Raw genomic sequence first — 17,500 nt, forward strand, 5'->3', positions numbered from 1 at the left:
CCCTATTCCCTATTCCCTACACCCTACTCCCTACTTTGGATAGTCATACATCTATGTAGAGGTAAGTGAACAGCGGGGATTTAATACAGGCATCAGGATTCAGACCTCAGACCTAACTACAGAGTTCAGAAATTCCATGAGAGTTAGGGGGTGGAGCTTGTATAAAAGTTACAGTTGCTTGTCTCAGTTACAATCAATTTGGATTACGGTGCATTTTATTTTGTTGATATCAGCTGTAGTGGGATGAAGTCCAAGAGACAGAGAGAGAGAGAGAGAGAGAGAGAGATGTACAGGGATAACCTGGGAAGTGCTGCTCCGAACCCTGACACTCCACCCACCTCTCAGCTAAGAGAAGATACAATCCATGGATCTGATAGGGTAAGTTATAAGAACTAACTCTATCTACATAGCCAGGAACTAATCTCTATATTCCTAAAGATATTAATTCCCAGTATTCCATAATTGGAGTCCAGTATTCAGAGGATTCTACATTTCAAGATCCTTACATTCTTCCAATATTCCCAGTGTCATTTATTCCCAGGGTCTATGCTTCCTACCTACAATCACAACATTCCTGAACTTATGTACTGTATATTCCCAGGGTTCTACATTCCTGATGTTCTGCATTTCCAGTGTTTGATATTCCTGGTGTTCTGCATTCCCAGGGTTCTACATTCCTGTTGTTCTGCATTCCCAGGGTTCTACATTCCAAGGGCTCTAGATTCCTCAACGTCTATATCCTCAAAGTCAAACATTCCCAAGGTTCCTAATTCCCAGACTCAGTCCTAAATTCTGTCATTCTCAAGGTGCTTCATTCATACATTCCCAGGTTTTTGCATTCCCAGGGTGATTCCCTTCTAGGGTCAATCATTCCCAGTGCCCTTTATTCCTTTACTTCATTTCCATTCCCAGTCAAAAGACCCAGGAACACATGGTACTTTAGGAACGCCGAACCCTGGCTGTATGAACACGATGCAGTGGATGCTGAGCACTGGAACATCGTGGATGGTTGCAGGATCAAAAACACAAAAGTACTGGAAACATAGGGCTGTGTTCCAAATGACAAAAAGGAACCTAGGGCGTAGGGAACATAACACTGATTCAAAAGTCTTGCTTTGTGTGTATCCATGTAATCCTGAATGATATGCACTTATAGTGATCATCTAATGTCTTTTAAAAAAGGATAAAGTTTTTTTTTTATTTTAAATTATAACCATAAAATTAAAACCTTAATAAAATTTAAAACCGTTATTAAATTAAAAGAGTAAGTGAAAAATGTAAATGCAACATCAGCACATGCCTGAGCCGCACGATGGACTCACGGATCGTTAGATTTAAACAACTTCCTCCTCAATCGATCGGCAAATGAAGCAAGCATTGATCACTAATCAAGACCACACACACACACACACACACACACACACACACAGAATCAATAATCTGAAACACTGCCGGTGTTTTTCTCTAGTGTTTCAGAAAACTGTGTGTGTGTGTGTGAACGAGTGGTCACTGTGGTTTGGAGTGTACTGGACTTCATCTTCTCTCTCAATTCACATATTGATCCATTGATTGGCTGCCTAAAAGCTATTGATGTGGGTAAGTGACCACTTCATTCTGTGTGTATGTGTGTGTGTGTGTGTGCATGCATGTGTGTGTGTGTCCTGAACTCAGCTTCGTCCTCAGAGTCGCTCTGAAGTCACTGTAGTTGATCTATGTTCCCTTCTGATCATGCAGCCAATCATTCACCACCTTTACAGTATTTTCCACTGGGGACCTGCCTGGGAAATACTGAGACACACACACACACACACACAGTTCAAACATACAGGAATGTTGTGCATGTAGTTATATATAAACTTGCTTCTCAATATCAAAAAATTATAAATATAGTTGCAAGCAGAGATGTTCAGGATCCAAGCACTCCTTATATGTAGATACAGCACAGATCCAGATGTAAAGCCTATTGAAAACCTCTGGAATGTCATCAAGAGGAAGATGGATGATCACAAACCATCAAGCAAAGTTGAGCTGTTTGCTTTTTTGCAATAAGAGTGGTATAAAGTTCCCTAACAGAAACTGGTGGAGATCATGGAGCCAAAACACATGCAGATCGGGGTTATTCCACCAAATACTGATTTCTTAATGTTATTTAGCCAAAGCATTAACACAATCTGTTTACAAATTATTTGCATTTTGTTTTATTTGAGTTATTAAAGCTCTGCAAATACTGCATGATCTTGGGTTATTTTGATGTGTTGTCATTTCCTTTAAATATACACTCTAAATAACAATAGTTATATTTTGAATTTAGAAATATTGACTAATATCTGACTAATACAAGTACCTGTAAGAAAAAAACATAAGGAACTGATTATTTTGCAGTGGGCTCTTTTTTTCCCAGAGCTGGGAAAAAGAATGCACTATAACCTTTCCAGGTGAACTTAATTTGACCTTCTCTACCCTTCTGAATGCACATGTCCAACTGTTCAGTGTTTCAGTACTTTCTGCAGAACTTGCTGTTCTCTAACAAGGTGCTTAACGCCAAAATTCACAACTGGTGTTTGATCCATGAATCCACCAATAAATTTTCTGGTTCCATTAGAATTGGTATTTAAACAGTCCTCTTCATCATGCTGTTCACATTTTGACATCATGAGACCAAGACCACACCTAACAACTGATCAACAGAACCTCACCATTGTGAGGCTTCAAACAGGATGTTCTCAGAGGGAAGTGTCCACTGAGCTTAGAGTGTCACAGAGTGTCATCAGCAGGTTGGGACAGAGATACAGAGAGACTGGAAGAGTCACAGAAAGGCATAGAAGTGGACGTCCTTTGGCCACATCCCACGTTGATGACCGCTTCATTGTGAACAGTGCCCTGAGGAACCGGATGATGAATGCCACTCAACTCCAGACACATTTAAGGGAGGTGAGAGGAACCCAAGTGTCACGTCAGACCATTCGAAAACGTTTACATCAGTGTGGTCTGCGTGCTAGATGACCTTCAAGGGTACCTGACCACACCACCAGGCACAGGCGTCGGGCCAGGGAGCATTTACACTGGACGAGGGACCGGTGGGCCTCAGTGCTCTTCTCTGATGAAAGTCGATTCACGTTGAGCAGAAATGATGGCCGCCAACGATGTTGGAGACGTCAAGGAGAGCGCTATGCATCAGCCACTGTTGTGGTGGTGTTACAGTCTGGACAGGTGTGTCCACTCAATACAGAACTGCCCTACATCTTGTGAATGGTACAGTGACAAGCCAATACTACCTGAATAACATCATTAATCCAGTCATTGTGCCCCTGCATGAACAACACAGGCCTAATTTCATCTTCATGGACGACAATGCTCCAGCTCATCGAGGAGCATCATTAGGGAACGGCTGCTGGAGGCTGGGGTACCTCAAATGGAGTGGCCTGCACTTTCTCCAGACCTGAATCCCATAGAAAACCTCTGGGATCAGCCGAGTCGCCGTGTAGAGGCTCGTAACCCTGCACCCCAGAACCTCAATGACCTGAGGGCCGCCCTTCAAGAAGAGTGGAATGCCATGCCTCAGCAGACAATAAGTCGACTCGTGAACAGCATGAGACGTCGTGGTCAAGCTGTAATTGATGGTCAAGGGCACATGACAGATTATTGAGACATTGAGATTTTTTGTTGTGGTATACCCACCACTGTTGTTGGATTTTGTTTCAATAAATTGTTTGAGATGAGGAAATCACCATTGCAGCTTCTACTTAAATGTCCTACTTTCATGATATAATATCACTGTAGCATGAACTTTTTACATTTTCCATAAATTTCACCCAAAAGACAAATATCCTTAACTTTTTGTGAGTAGTGTATATATACTCACCAATCAGGCATAACATTATGGCCTAATATTGTGTTGGTCCTCCTTTTGCTGCCAAAACAGCCCTGACCCGTCCTGCACTGTGTATTCTGACCCCTTTCTATCAGAACCAGCATTAACTTCTTCAGCAGTCTGAGCAACAGTAGCTCGTCTGTTGGATCGGATCACACGGGTCAGCCTTCTCCCCACATGCATCATTGAGCCTGTCTCCGGTTCACCACTGTTCCTTACTGACCACTGCAGACCGGGAACACCCCACAAGAGCTGCAGTTTTGGAGATGCTCTGATCCAGTGGTCTAGCCATCACAATTTGGTCCTTTTGGTCAAACTCAAAGCTCAAATCCTTACACTTGTCCATTTTTCCTGCTTCTAACATCAACTTTGAGGACAAAATGTTCACTTGCTGCCTAATATATCCCCCCCACTAACAGGTGCCATGATGAGGAGATCATCAGTCTTATTCACTTCACCGGTCAGTGGTCAGAATGTTATGGCACAGTTCAAACACACAGGAACGTTGTGCCTATAGTTTTATATAAACTCGCTTCTCAATAACAAACGAGTAATGAATATACTTGCAAGCAGCAATGTGCGGGGTCCAAGCACTCCTTATATATAGCCTGGACACTGTACATAGAACAATAAAGAGAACATCTTGATCAAGTTTTGTGTTAAAAGATCAATGCTAGGTGTGAAAATCCTGCTGGAAGCTGATTAGCTGATTGACTCGACTCAACTCCTCCCCTGATCAAGCACTCTGATATTCAAAATAAAAATATTTGTCAATCATTATGGCAGATAGATTTCTGCGAGGTAGTGCTATTATTCGAATAATTAGCAAAAATCAATTGTTTTGAACTGGACATGGGACATGAGCCCTAGTGGTGGAGGACTGGGGTATGGTGCTGGGTTACTGGTTCAGAATCTGGACTTGACCACTAGATTAGACCTGGGATCAGTCCAGAACATGAGAAGTATTTTGACTATTGGGACATGTGATTTGAGAGAAGACCATTAGCTGAAATATGGCCCTTGATTGAGGATTTGAGATTTGAGACAGGGTCAGTGGTGGAAATTTGGGACATGACCACCGAGCTGGACTGGGACTGGGTTTAAGGACTGGGAGAAGAGTTGAGTATTGAGACACAAGCCTTAATAAATTACTGCTATAGAGCGCTCCAGTTTTACAGATACACACTGTTCTTCCACTTTGTGTGTGTGTGTGTGTGTGCTAATGAAATGGTATCAGCCTGGCTATGCTAGCAATATGCATATATATACACACACACATACACATTATTGTGCACAAGGATACATAACCACACATCTCTCTACACACACACACACACACACACTGAACGAGTCCCTGAGGTGCTGCGTGTCTTTGATTGCTGCTGCTGAAGCTTTTCAATTTAGCGTAGGCCATCTGCTTCTGTTCATCAGTGCTAACAGGATCTCCATTCCAGCAGCATGGAGATTTACTTAAACACACACACACACACACACAGTCTGGGTATTCATGTGTCTCTGTGGTGTGTGTCTAAATTGAAAAGCCTCAACAGCACCAATCAAAGGAGAGGACACCTCTGGGATTTCCTCAAGTGTGTGTGTGTGTGTGTGTGTGTGTGTGTGTCCGTCCTTTTGCAATAAAACCTAAAAAAGACCACTGATGCTGATCCAGAATTTACAGATTGCAAAAATATCTACGTATAATCCAACAACCCACCCACCCCCCCACCCCCCCTGTGTGTGTGTCTATGTGTGTGTGTCTATGTGTGTGTGTGTGTGTGTGTGTGTGTGTGAAATCTTTGAGTCTCTGGTGAGTCAGAAAAGCTCATCAGCAGGTCAAACAGGACACAGCAGACAATAGGCATTGTTCTCTCTCTCTCTCTCTCTCTCTCTCTCTCTCACACACACACACACACACACAAATAAAGTCTACATTAATGTTTGGAAGTGAACTGAATGTAAAATATGAACAATGTAAGCAGGAATATTTTAAATAAATTGAACAAATTATTTCATTATTAAACATTTTAAAGAGTAGAAACATTTAACATTTGCATATTTAATCATATAACTGTACATCCTATCATACTGTATTATTTTAAATCTGTAAAAATGAAAAATATGTATATTATAAAATATTACTTATTCTAATTAAATAGTAAATAGTCACTTTAGTGAATATATATATTTTTATGAATTAATCTCAGATCAGTATTTAATACTTAAAAATATATATTTAAATGTAACAATCATATAACTTTAAAATAACAACAGTTTTAATAGTGATTAAATGTGTATTCAGTCTAACACCCACACACACACACACACACACACACCAGGCTCAGGACAGAACCCTGGTGTTCCTCAGGGTTCTATCACGGCTCCATCTCCATCAGTGACACAGACCCCACCCCTCTCCTACAGCACCATGACAATCCACTTCACCCCAACAATATGTTACACCAATCTGATTAGTATCAGCACTTCACGTCTGTCTCTCACTTTCTGTCTCTCTGTCTGTCTGTCTGTCTCTCTCTCTCTCTCTCTCTCTCTGTGTCTCTCTGTCTGTCTGTCTGTCTTTCTCTCACACTCATTTACTCTCTCTCTCTTTCATTTATCACAAACCTGTGTTCTCTCTCTCTCTCTCTCTCTCTCTCTCTGTCTCTTTGTAGAAAGCTCTGGTGGTTAATCCGTCCTTGTTGCCCCTCTGGGAGTGGTACACAGGTCAGCCGTGTAAAAGCTGCCTAAACACCATTGGGACGTCCCTCCTCATACAAACACACACACACACACACACGTGTCAGACAATAGGCTTTGTTTAGCAGTTGTTCGACAGAATAGCAGTAACGCAGGGGTTCAAGAACCAAGATAAAAACAATTTTTTAAAAATGAAAAAAATGAAAAAAAATAAACAGAATACAGAAAAGAAAAAATAAATCAGGATGGAAATGAAACATGCTTGTGAAATAAACACATTCCTGCTTTAAAAAAATAAAAATAAATAAATAACAGAATTAAAAGCAAGAATTTGAAGATAATTGTTAAAGCTGATCTTTAAATTATAACCCAGTGTGTGGAGGAGCATTTCCTTTTTATCCTCATGAGGAAGATCTTTTAACTCAGTGTGAGGGCTCTGTAGCTAAAGGCATCAAATATTCATTACAGTAAAATCAGGAAAAAAGCAAGAGAATGGAAATGAAGAACAGAAAAATGAATGAAAAACAAATTGCTGATAAATTTATATTATTTATCTTAGAATTAATAAAAATCTGTAGTATTTATTTATTTACTTTATTTTTTATTTTATCCCAAGATTTATTTATTTACTATAAAGATTTATTTATTTACTTACTTTAAATATTTATTTATTTTCCTTAAAGTTTATCTCAAGATTTATTTATTTACTTTAAAGATTTATTTATTTATTTATTTACTTTATTTGTAATTTTATCTCAAGATTCATTTTACTTTAAAGATTTTTTTTATCTCAAGATTTATTTATTTATTCATTTGTTTATTTATTCATTCATTTACTTTATTTTTTATTTATCCCAAAATGTATTTATTTACTTTAAAGAATCTTTTAAAACTTTATCTCAAGGTTTATTTATTTACTTTAAATATTTATTTATTTGGTTATTTATTTATTTATTTTTCTTATTTTATCTCAAGATTTTTTTATTTACTTTAAAGATCTGTTTATTTATTTATTTTTATTTATTTCCAGATGTATTTATTTTTTATTTACTTTAAAGATCTGTTTATTTATTTATTTTGTATCTCATTTATTTTTTTTATTTATTTCCAGATGTATTTATTTATATGTTATGATGGACTGCTGCACCATACCTCTAGTCTTAGACATAAAAAAGGTTCCTGTTGGTTCCAGTTGGAATCATGTTTTAAAAGGAACCTGCTGTCCTAGGGTTCTAAGCAGATCTTTGTTAGGAACCTTCTAAAGGCAATCATATATCAAAATAGATTTAAAATACATTTTGTCTATTATCTTTAATAAAATGTCCAAAGCTCAATAAATATAGAATAATGTTCAGCGACCTTCACACTGAGCACGAGCTCCCTCCGAGAGTCTCTCACTCCCCCTGCTGGAGACTAACAGCAACTACAAGCTGAGAGACTCGGGGTGTGTGTGTGTGTGTGTGTGTGTGTGGAGCGGCGCAGTGTTTAGATGATGATGATGATTATGATGATGATGATGAACCGGTCACTAAACTCCTTTATAACTTGTGAGATAAACTTAATTCTCTTTTCTCTTGGACATTTTTTGTACATTTGAAGGGAGTGTGTTATATTTGTAAAGCTCACTACTGCAAATATTACAAAAAATATAAATATATATGTGTGAATATACAGTGTATGTGTGTGTATATGTGTGTATGTATGTGTGTGTGTGTGTGTGTGTGTGCGTGCGTGTTTATTGGTTTCAGATTCATTCAGAATTAAATAGATTTTATTTCTGATTCAGTGTAATGATACATTGTGTAATAGACACTGACTGATGCTCACAGTTGTACAGAGTGTGTTATGAATGTGGTAATTAAAGCTACAGACACTGACTCCGCCCATCACCATAAACACCCACAATATTCGTGTTTATTATTTATTGTAAGACTAGTGTAAGGCCACAGTGTTTAAAACACTCAGCGCTGGGATCTGAGGGGAGAAATCAAACCACCGAATGTTTCATCAATCACCTCGGAGCAGGACGGAGAAAACTTCCCAGAAATCATCCTGGAATTTTCACTTCCTCCGGTCATTCACACCAACACAGAACGCTGAAAACTCGGCCACTTGGGCGGGAGAGAGCTACGATCCCTCTCAGGATTTTTATTCACATGTTTTGTTTACGTTTGTAGCGACAGACTGAAGACTATTTTTAATATTATTTCATAAAATGTAATTTTATTATATAAGAAACATTTACAGCGGAGATCAGAGCTAGCTTTTTATGCTATTTATGCTAAATGTAACAATAAATCTACTGATAAATATCAAAGGCTCGTGTGCTACAGCATAATGATCTAATATCTTCACACTGCCTCCGTACCTACTCCAATTCTACACTATTTCTACGTGTTTTGCATCAAAAACCAGTGTTCTATCGCTTGTAAGATTCACACACCGAAAGCAGAACATCGCAGATCCACAAACGTTAGCATTATTAGCATATTTTTTTTAATGGTGAAGAAGAAAACTGTCAGATTCCTCAGTGACTGACTTCAAAGCGTTCTGTGTTAGCAAGATGATTAGCGCTAGGTGTCGGCTCAGTGCCGTGACATTAGGAAGCCCCGCCCCTGCCCCCGCCCCCACGCCTAGCTGAAAGGTTAACAGATGAATCGACGTGGCGGTTGAAATTACAGCGCGTGTTGATTACGATTTTTTTTCTTCCTCCAGTCAGTAAACGTGATCGGCGTATCGTCACGTGATCCGTTGCATCGTTGCTACGTTCCTATGCTTCAAGGCAGAGCCACTTTCGTCCTGCGCTGCCGGCGTTTCATCCTGAAGTACAGGCACATGGCGACGATGCAGAGCGTGGAGAGAAGGTAGAGCGTCACGCACAGACTGACGTCCAGCCGCGAGAACCCCACGCTGAGGACGAACATCCAGCGCGTGCTCCGAGACTGACCGTACGGCTCAGGCTCCGCCTCCATCTCCAGCACTAACAACTCCGCCTCCTGTACAGGGAGATCACGTCTGGTCCTCTTCTTGCTCTGTGGGCGTGGCTTCACTTCGCCCTCCGTGTCCTGCCTCTTCGGCGGTGCTTTAGCTTTGTAGTGCTGGATGATGAAGGAGTCCAGGTCCACGATGTCCTCTCTGAACTGACGCAGCCTGAGTCCCACGATGCTCGGCTTACGAGGCAGCGGTTTTTCGTCCTGAGGAACCCTGTCTACTTCCTCAACCATCTCCTGTTCCTGCACTTCCTGTCCCTGCCGGAGCACCGCCTCCCTGGCCTTGCGTCTGTCCGTCAGCGACGGTGCGATCTCGTCAGACAGGTAGTCGTGTGAGAGGTGCTGGGCGGAGTAATAAGTCTTGAGGAAGGCTAACACCTCGGGCAGCAGCCAGGTGTGCTCTCCACTGGGCTTCAGGCTGTGACACGACACGCACAGGTCCGGCGGAGGCCACTGGACTTTGGGGAAGTGAGGATCCTCGCTCAGCTCACCTGAAATACACAAACACACGCAATCTCAGACTTTCAGACTTCATTGTTATTTAACTAACATTATCAGCTACTGCTAGCACATGTGGGCGTGGCCTTGATAAATGGGAGGAGCCAAAAGATCTACAGTGCACTATATAAATCATAGGCATGTTACTGCTGTATAAAATGTAATAAACGATGCAGAAGTCATTGTTATAAATATGTTTTAAATGATAATATTAAAATTAGATAAAAAATACAGAAAAAGAATTGTTAATTGAAAACCAGAAATTTTCGAATTATTTTTAAAGTCTGCAAAATTTTGAAGAATTTATCTTTCTCCCTTTTTTATGTCCCTTCAGTAGACAGCAATATAATTTATTATCATTTATATTAATATTATTAGTAATTTGGAGCTGTAGCTTTTAAACACATCGAATTCTTTTCTAATTCTTTATTTTTTCTCTTATTCTATTCATTCGACTGATTTTTCAGCAACGTCATACACTAATTTTTTTCCTAATCTTACATTTATTTGTGTTCTTATACAATAAATTAATTTTATTCCTTTTTTTATTTATCGGATGAAGCTGAATTAATTTTTTCTATAAAAAGAATTAATACTTATATTACAATAAAATAATAATAATAATAATAATAATAATAATAATTATTATTATTATTATTATAATTATTATTATTATTATTATTATTATTATTATTATTATTATTATTATTATTATTGTCTAAGAGAATGTGTGTCATTTTACCAAACACACACGTGTGTATGCATATGAGCCTGTGTGTGTATATATATATGTGTGTGTGTGTGTGATCAATAGGCTTGTGTGCTTTATAGTTGTAAAGATAATAGATGAGGCTGGCAAACCAAACACCCCCTTTGTACACACACACACACACACACACAGACTGCTCCCCTCCGAACATCACACCACAGCACCACTCTGCTGCATTTTCCAGAAGTCATATATCACTCAGTAGAGAGGACACACACACACGCACATACACACACCGTGTTAACCATGTCTGAGATTTTGTGTGTGTGTTAAGAAATCTTTAGGCTTAACCCTCTTTTCCACTGACAGCTATACAGAAGAATGTGTGTGTGTGTGTGTGTGTGTTTGTGTTTGTGTGTTTTCCCCTGGGACACGTTTCTGCTGCTTGATAATTGATATGGCAACAGTGTCTCTGACTGCGTGGTCTGAATTCCCCAAACGTCTATGGCAGCAGGTGGAGCACACACACACACACACACACACACACACACACACACACACACACACACTGGGTGGGAGTGACGTGGCCTCAGAGGAAGACTCACTCAGATTGTTTATATTCATGAAATCACTCACACTTCACCACAACAAGTGAATTAAATGAGTGTGATGAGATCTAACACCTGTGTCCCAAATTCCTCCCTACACCCTACTCTCTATTCCCTTCTCTCTATTCCTTTCTCCCTATTCCCCACTCCCTATTCCCCTCTCTCTATTCCTTTCTCCCTATTCCCTTCTCCCTATTCCCCTCTCCCTATTCCCTTCTCCCTATTCCCCTCTCCCTATTCCCTTCTCTCTATTCCCTTCTCTCTATTCCCTTCTCCCTATTCCCCACTCCCTATTCCCCTCTCTCTATTCCTTTCTCCCTATTCCCTTCTCCCTATTCCCCTCTCCCTATTCCCTTCTCCCTATTCCCCTCTCCCTATTCCCTTCTCCCTATTCCCCTCTCCCTATTCCCTTCTCCCTATTCCCTTCTCTCTATTCCCTTCTCTCTATTCCCTTCTCCATATTCCCCTCTCCCTATTCCCTTCTCTCTATTCCCCTCTCCCTATTCCCTTCTCCCTATTCCCTTCTCTCTATTCCCCTCTCCCTATTCCTTTCTCCCTATTCCCTTCTCTCTATTCCCCTCTCCCTATTCCCTTCTCTCTATTCCCTTCTCCATATTCCCCTCTCCCTGTTCCCCTCTCCCTATTCCCTTCTCTCTATTCCCCTCTCCCTATTCCCCTCTCCCTATTCCCCTCTCTCTATTCCCCTCTCCCTATTCCCTTCTCCCTATTCCCTTCTCCCTATTCCCTTCTCTCTATTCCCTTCTCCATATTCCCCTCTCCCTATTCCCTTCTCCCTATTCCTTTCTCTCTATTCCCTTCTCCCTATTCCCCTCTCCCTATTCCCTTCTCTCTATTCCCCTCTCCCTATTCCCTTCTCTCTATTCCCCTCTCCCTATTCCCTTCTCCCTATTCCCTTCTCCCTATTCCCTTCTCCCTATTCCCTTCTCTCTATTCCCCTCTCCCTATTCCTTTCTCCCTATTCCCTTCTCTCTATTCCCCTCTCCCTATTCCTTTCTCCCTATTCCCTTCTCCCTATTCCCTTCTCTCTATTCCCCTCTCCCTATTCCCTTCTCTCTATTCCCCTCTCCCTATTCCCTTCTCTCTATTCCCCTCTCCCTATTCCCTTCTCTCTATTCCCCTCTCCCTATTCCCTTCTCTCTATTCCCCTCTCCCTATTCCCTTCTCCCTATTCCCTTCTCTCTATTCCCCTCTCCCTATTCCCTTCTCTCTATTCCCCTCTCCCTATTCCCTTCTCCCTATTCCCTTCTCTCTATTCCCTTCTCCCTATTCCCTTCTCTCTATTCCCCTCTCCCTATTCCCTTCTCCCTATTCCCTTCTCCCTATTCCCTTCTCCCTATTCCCTTCTCTCTATTCCCCTCTCCCTATTCCTTTCTCCCTATTCCCTTCTCTCTATTCCCCTCTCCCTATTCCTTTCTCCCTATTCCCTTCTCCCTATTCCCTTCTCTCTATTCCCCTCTCCCTATTCCCTTCTCCCTATTCCCTTCTCCCTATTCCCTTCTCTCTATTCCCCTCTCCCTATTCCCTTCTCCCTATTCCCTTCTCCCTATTCCCTTCTCCCTATTCCCTTCTCTCTATTCCCCTCTCCCTATTCCCTTCTCTCTATTCCCTTCTCCCTATTCCCCTCTCCCTATTCCCTTCTCTCTATTCCCCTCTCCCTATTCCCCTCTCCCTATTCCCTTCTCCCTATTCCCTTCTCTCTATTCCCCTCTCCCTATTCCCTTCTCCCTATTCCCTTCTCTCTATTCCCCTCTCCCTATTCCCCTCTCCCTATTCCTTTCTCTCTATTCCCTTCTCTCTATTCCCCTCTCCCTATTCCCTTCTCCCTATTCCCTTCTCTCTATTCCCCTCTCCCTATTCCCCTCTCCCTATTCCTTTCTCTCTATTCCCCTCTCCCTATTCCCTTCTCTCTATTCCCCTCTCCCTATTCCCCTCTCCCTATTCCCTTCTCCCTATTCCCTTCTCTCTATTCCCTTCTCCCTATTCCCTTCTCTCTATTCCCCTCTCCCTATTCCTTTCTCCCTATTCCCTTCTCCCTATTCCCTTCTCTCTATTCCCCTCTCCCTATTCCCTTCTCCCTATTCCCTTCTCCCTATTCCCTTCTCTCTATTCCTTTCTCCCTATTCCTTTCTCTCTATTCCCCACTCTCTATTCCCCTCTCCCTATTCCCTTCTCCCTATTCCCTTCTCCCTATTCCTTTCTCTCTATTCCTTTCTCCCTATTCCTTTCTCTCTATTCCTTTCTCCCTATTCCTTTCTCTCTATTCCCCTCTCCCTATTCCCTTCTCCCTATTCCCTTCTCTCTATTCCTTTCTCTATCCTTCTCCCTATTCCTTCTCTCTATTCCCTTTCTCCTATTCCTCTCCTATTCCTTCTCTCTATTCCTCTCCTATTCCCTTCTCTCTATTCCCTTCTCCCTATTCCTTCTCCTATTCCCTTCTCTCTATTCCCTTCTCTCTATTCCCTTCTCCCTATTCCTTCTCCCTATTCCTTCTCTCTATTCCCTTCTCTCTATTCCCTTCTCCCTATTCCCTTCTCTCTATTCCCTTCTCCCTATTCCCTTCTCCCTATTCCCTTCTCTCTATTCCCCTTCTCTCTATTCCCTTCTCTCCCTATTCCCTTCTCTCCTATTCCTTCTCTATTCCCTTCTCCTATTCCTTCTCCTATTCCTTCTCCCTATTCCCTTCTCTCTATTCCTTTCTCCCTATTCCCTTCTCCCTATTCCCTTCTCTCTATTCCCCTCTCCCTATTCCCTTCTCTCTATTCCCCTCTCCCTATTCCCTTCTCCCTATTCCTTTCTCTCTATTCCCTTCTCCCTATTCCCTTCTCTCTATTCCCTTCTCCATATTCCCCTCTCCCTATTCCCTTCTCTCTATTCCTTTCTCCCTATTCCTTTCTCTCTATTCCCTTCTCTCTATTCCTTTCTCCCTATTCCCTTCTCCCTATTCCCTTCTCTCTATTCCCTTCTCTCTATTCCCTTCTCCCTATTCCCTTCTCCCTATTCCTTTCTCTCTATTCCCTTCTCTCTATTCCCCTCTCCCTATTCCCTTCTCCCTATTCCCTTCTCCCTATTCCCCTCTCCCTATTCCTTTCTCTCTATTCCCTTCTCTCTATTCCCTTCTCCCTATTCCCTTCTCTCTCCTCCTCCCTATTCCCTTCTCTCTATTCCCTTCTCCTATTCCCTTCTCCTATTCCCCTCTCCTATTCCCTTCTCCCTATTCCCTTCTCCTATTCCCTTTCTCTCTATTCCCTCCTCTCTATTCCTTTCTCCCTATTCCTTTCTCTCTATTCCCTTCTCTCTATTCCTTTCTCCCTATTCCCTTCTCTCTATTCCCTTCTCTCTATTCCCTTCTCCCTATTCCCTTCTCCCTATTCCTTTCTCTCTATTCCCTTCTCTCTATTCCCCTCTCCCTATTCCCTTCTCCCTTCTCTCTATTCCCTTCTCCCTATTCCCTTCTCCCTATTCCTTTCTCTCTATTCCCTTCTCTCTATTCCCTTCTCCCTATTCCCCTCTCCCTATTCCCTTCTCCCTATTCCCTTCTCTCTATTCCCTTCTCCATATTCCCCTCTCCCTATTCCCTTCTCTCTATTCCCCTCTCCCTATTCCCTTCTCCCTATTCCCTTCTCTCTATTCCCCTCTCCCTATTCCCCTCTCCCTATTCCCTTCTCTCTATTCCCCTCTCCCTATTCCCTTCTCCCTATTCCCTTCTCTCTATTCCCCTCTCCCTATTCCTTTCTCCCTATTCCCTTCTCTCTATTCCCCTCTCCCTATTCCCTTCTCTCTATTCCCCTCTCCCTATTCCCTTCTCCCTATTCCCTTCTCTCTATTCCCTTCTCCATATTCCCCTCTCCCTATTCCCTTCTCTCTATTCCCTTCTCCCTATTCCCTTCTCTCTATTCCCCTCTCCCTATTCCCTTCTCCCTATTCCCTTCTCTCTATTCCCTTCTCCTATTCCTTCTTCCCTATTCCTTCTCCTATTCCCTTCTCTCTATTCCTTTCTCTCTATTCCTTTCTCCCTATTCCTTTCTCCCTATTCCCTTCTCTCTATTCCCCTCTCCCTATTCCTTTCTCTCTATTCCCTTCTCTCTATTCCCCTCTCCCTATTCCTTTCTCTCTATTCCCCTCTCCCTATTCCTTTCTCTCTATTCCCTTCTCTCTATTCCCCTCTCCCTATTCCTTTCTCTCTATTCCCCTCTCCCTATTCCCCTCTCCCTATTCCCTTCTCTCTATTCCCCTCTCCCTATTCCTTTCTCTCTATTCCCTTCTCTCTATTCCCCTCTCCCTATTCCTTTCTCTCTATTCCCTTCTCCATATTCCCCTCTCCCTATTCCCTTCTCTCTATTCCCCTCTCCCTATTCCTTTCTCTCTATTCCCTTCTCCCTATTCCCCTCTCCCTATTCCCTTCTCTCTATTCCCCTCTCCCTATTCCTTTCTCTCTATTCCCTTCTCCCTATTCCCTTCTCCCTATTCCCTTCTCTCTATTCCCCTCTCCCTATTCCCTTCTCCCTATTCCCTTCTCTCTATTCCTTTCTCCTATTCCTTCTCTCTATTCCCTCTCTCCCTATCTTCTCCCTCTCCTTCTCTATTCTCTCTATTCCCTTCTCCCTATTCCCTTCTCTCTATTCCCCTCTCCCTATTCCCTTCTCCCTATTCCCTTCTCTCTATTCCCCTCTCCCTATTCCCTTCTCCCTATTCCTTTCTCTCTATTCCCTTCTCCCTATTCCCTTCTCTCTATTCCCTTCTCCATATTCCCCTCTCCCTATTCCCTTCTCCCTATTCCTTTCTCTCTATTCCCCACTCTCTATTCCCCTCTCCCTATTCCCTTCTCCCTATTCCCTTCTCTCTATTCCCTTCTCCCTATTCCCTTCTCCCTATTCCCTTCTCCATATTCCCCTCTCCCTATTCCCTTCTCTCTATTCCCTTCTCTCTATTCCCTTCTCCCTATTCCTTTCTCTCTATTCCCCACTCTCTATTCCCTTCTCCCTATTCCCTTCTCTCTATTCCCTTCTCTCTATTCCCTTCTCCCTATTCCTTTCTCTCTATTCCCCACTCTCTATTCCCCTCTCCCTATTCCCTTCTCCCTATTCCCTTTTCTCTATCCCCCTCTCCCTATTCCTTTCTCTCTATTCCTTTCTCCCTATTCCCTTCTCTCTATTCCCTTCTCCATATTCCCCTCTCCCTATTCCCTTCTCTCTATTCCCCTCTCCCTATTCCTTTCTCTCTATTCCCTTCTCCCTATTCCCTTCTCTCTATTCCCTTCTCCATATTCCCCTCTCCCTATTCCCTTCTCTCTATTCCCTTCTCCATATTCCCCTCTCCCTATTCCCTTCTCTCTATTCCCTTCTCCCTATTCCCTTCTCCATATTCCCCTCTCCCTATTCCCTTCTCTCTATTCCCTTCTCCCTATTCCTTTCTCTCTATTCCCCACTCTCTATTCCCCTCTCCCTATTCCCTTCTCCCTATTCCCTTCTCCATATTCCCCTCTCCCTATTCCCTTCTCTCTATTCCCTTCTCCCTATTCCTTTCTCTCTATTCCCCACTCTCTATTCCCCTCTCCCTATTCCCTTCTCCCTATTCCCCTCTCCCTATTCCCTTCTCCCTATTCCCTTCTCCCTATTCCCTTCTCCATATTCCCCTCTCCCTATTCCCTTCTCTCTATTCCCTTCTCCCTATTCCCTTCTCCATATTCCCCTCTCCCTATTCCCTTCTCTCTATTCCCTTCTCCCTATTCCTTTCTCTCTATTCCCCACTCTCTATTCCCCTCTCCCTATTCCCTTCTCCCTATTCCCCTCTCCCTATTCCTTTCTCCCTATTCCCTTTTCTCTATCCCCCTCTCCCTATTCCTTTCTCTCTATTCCCCTCTCCCTATTCCTTTCTCCCTATTCCTTTCTCCCTATTCCCTTCTCCCTATTCCCTTCTCTCCAACTAAAATCCTCCAACTTAACTACAGACTAAAGTGCTGTTCAAAAGTGACCGGATATCCTGAGACACACACAGACACACACACACACACACACACACACACACACACACACACACACCACACACACTGGCACCAACATCAGTGTCTGGAGCATATCAGAAGCTGTGAGCGTTACGGGTGATGATGGTA

At 42.4% G+C, this 17,500-nt stretch overlaps 1 protein-coding gene across 1 annotated transcript in view; it reads right to left on the reverse strand.

The window, feature by feature from the left end:
- Nucleotides 1–7,489: 7,489 nt before the first annotated feature.
- qsox1 (quiescin Q6 sulfhydryl oxidase 1) overlaps nucleotides 7,490–17,500 on the reverse strand; it is a 54,149-nt gene continuing 44,138 nt past the window's right edge. The window contains exon 12 of the mRNA XM_058389931.1: nucleotides 7,490–10,046. Coding sequence (XP_058245914.1) covers nucleotides 9,343–10,046 — 704 coding nt within the window. The 3' untranslated portion in view covers nucleotides 7,490–9,342. The remainder of the gene's footprint in view (nucleotides 10,047–17,500) is intronic.

This window comes from Hemibagrus wyckioides, linkage group LG05 (assembly GCF_019097595.1).
Source record: "Hemibagrus wyckioides isolate EC202008001 linkage group LG05, SWU_Hwy_1.0, whole genome shotgun sequence".
Classification (NCBI taxonomy): Eukaryota; Metazoa; Chordata; class Actinopteri; order Siluriformes; family Bagridae; genus Hemibagrus; species Hemibagrus wyckioides.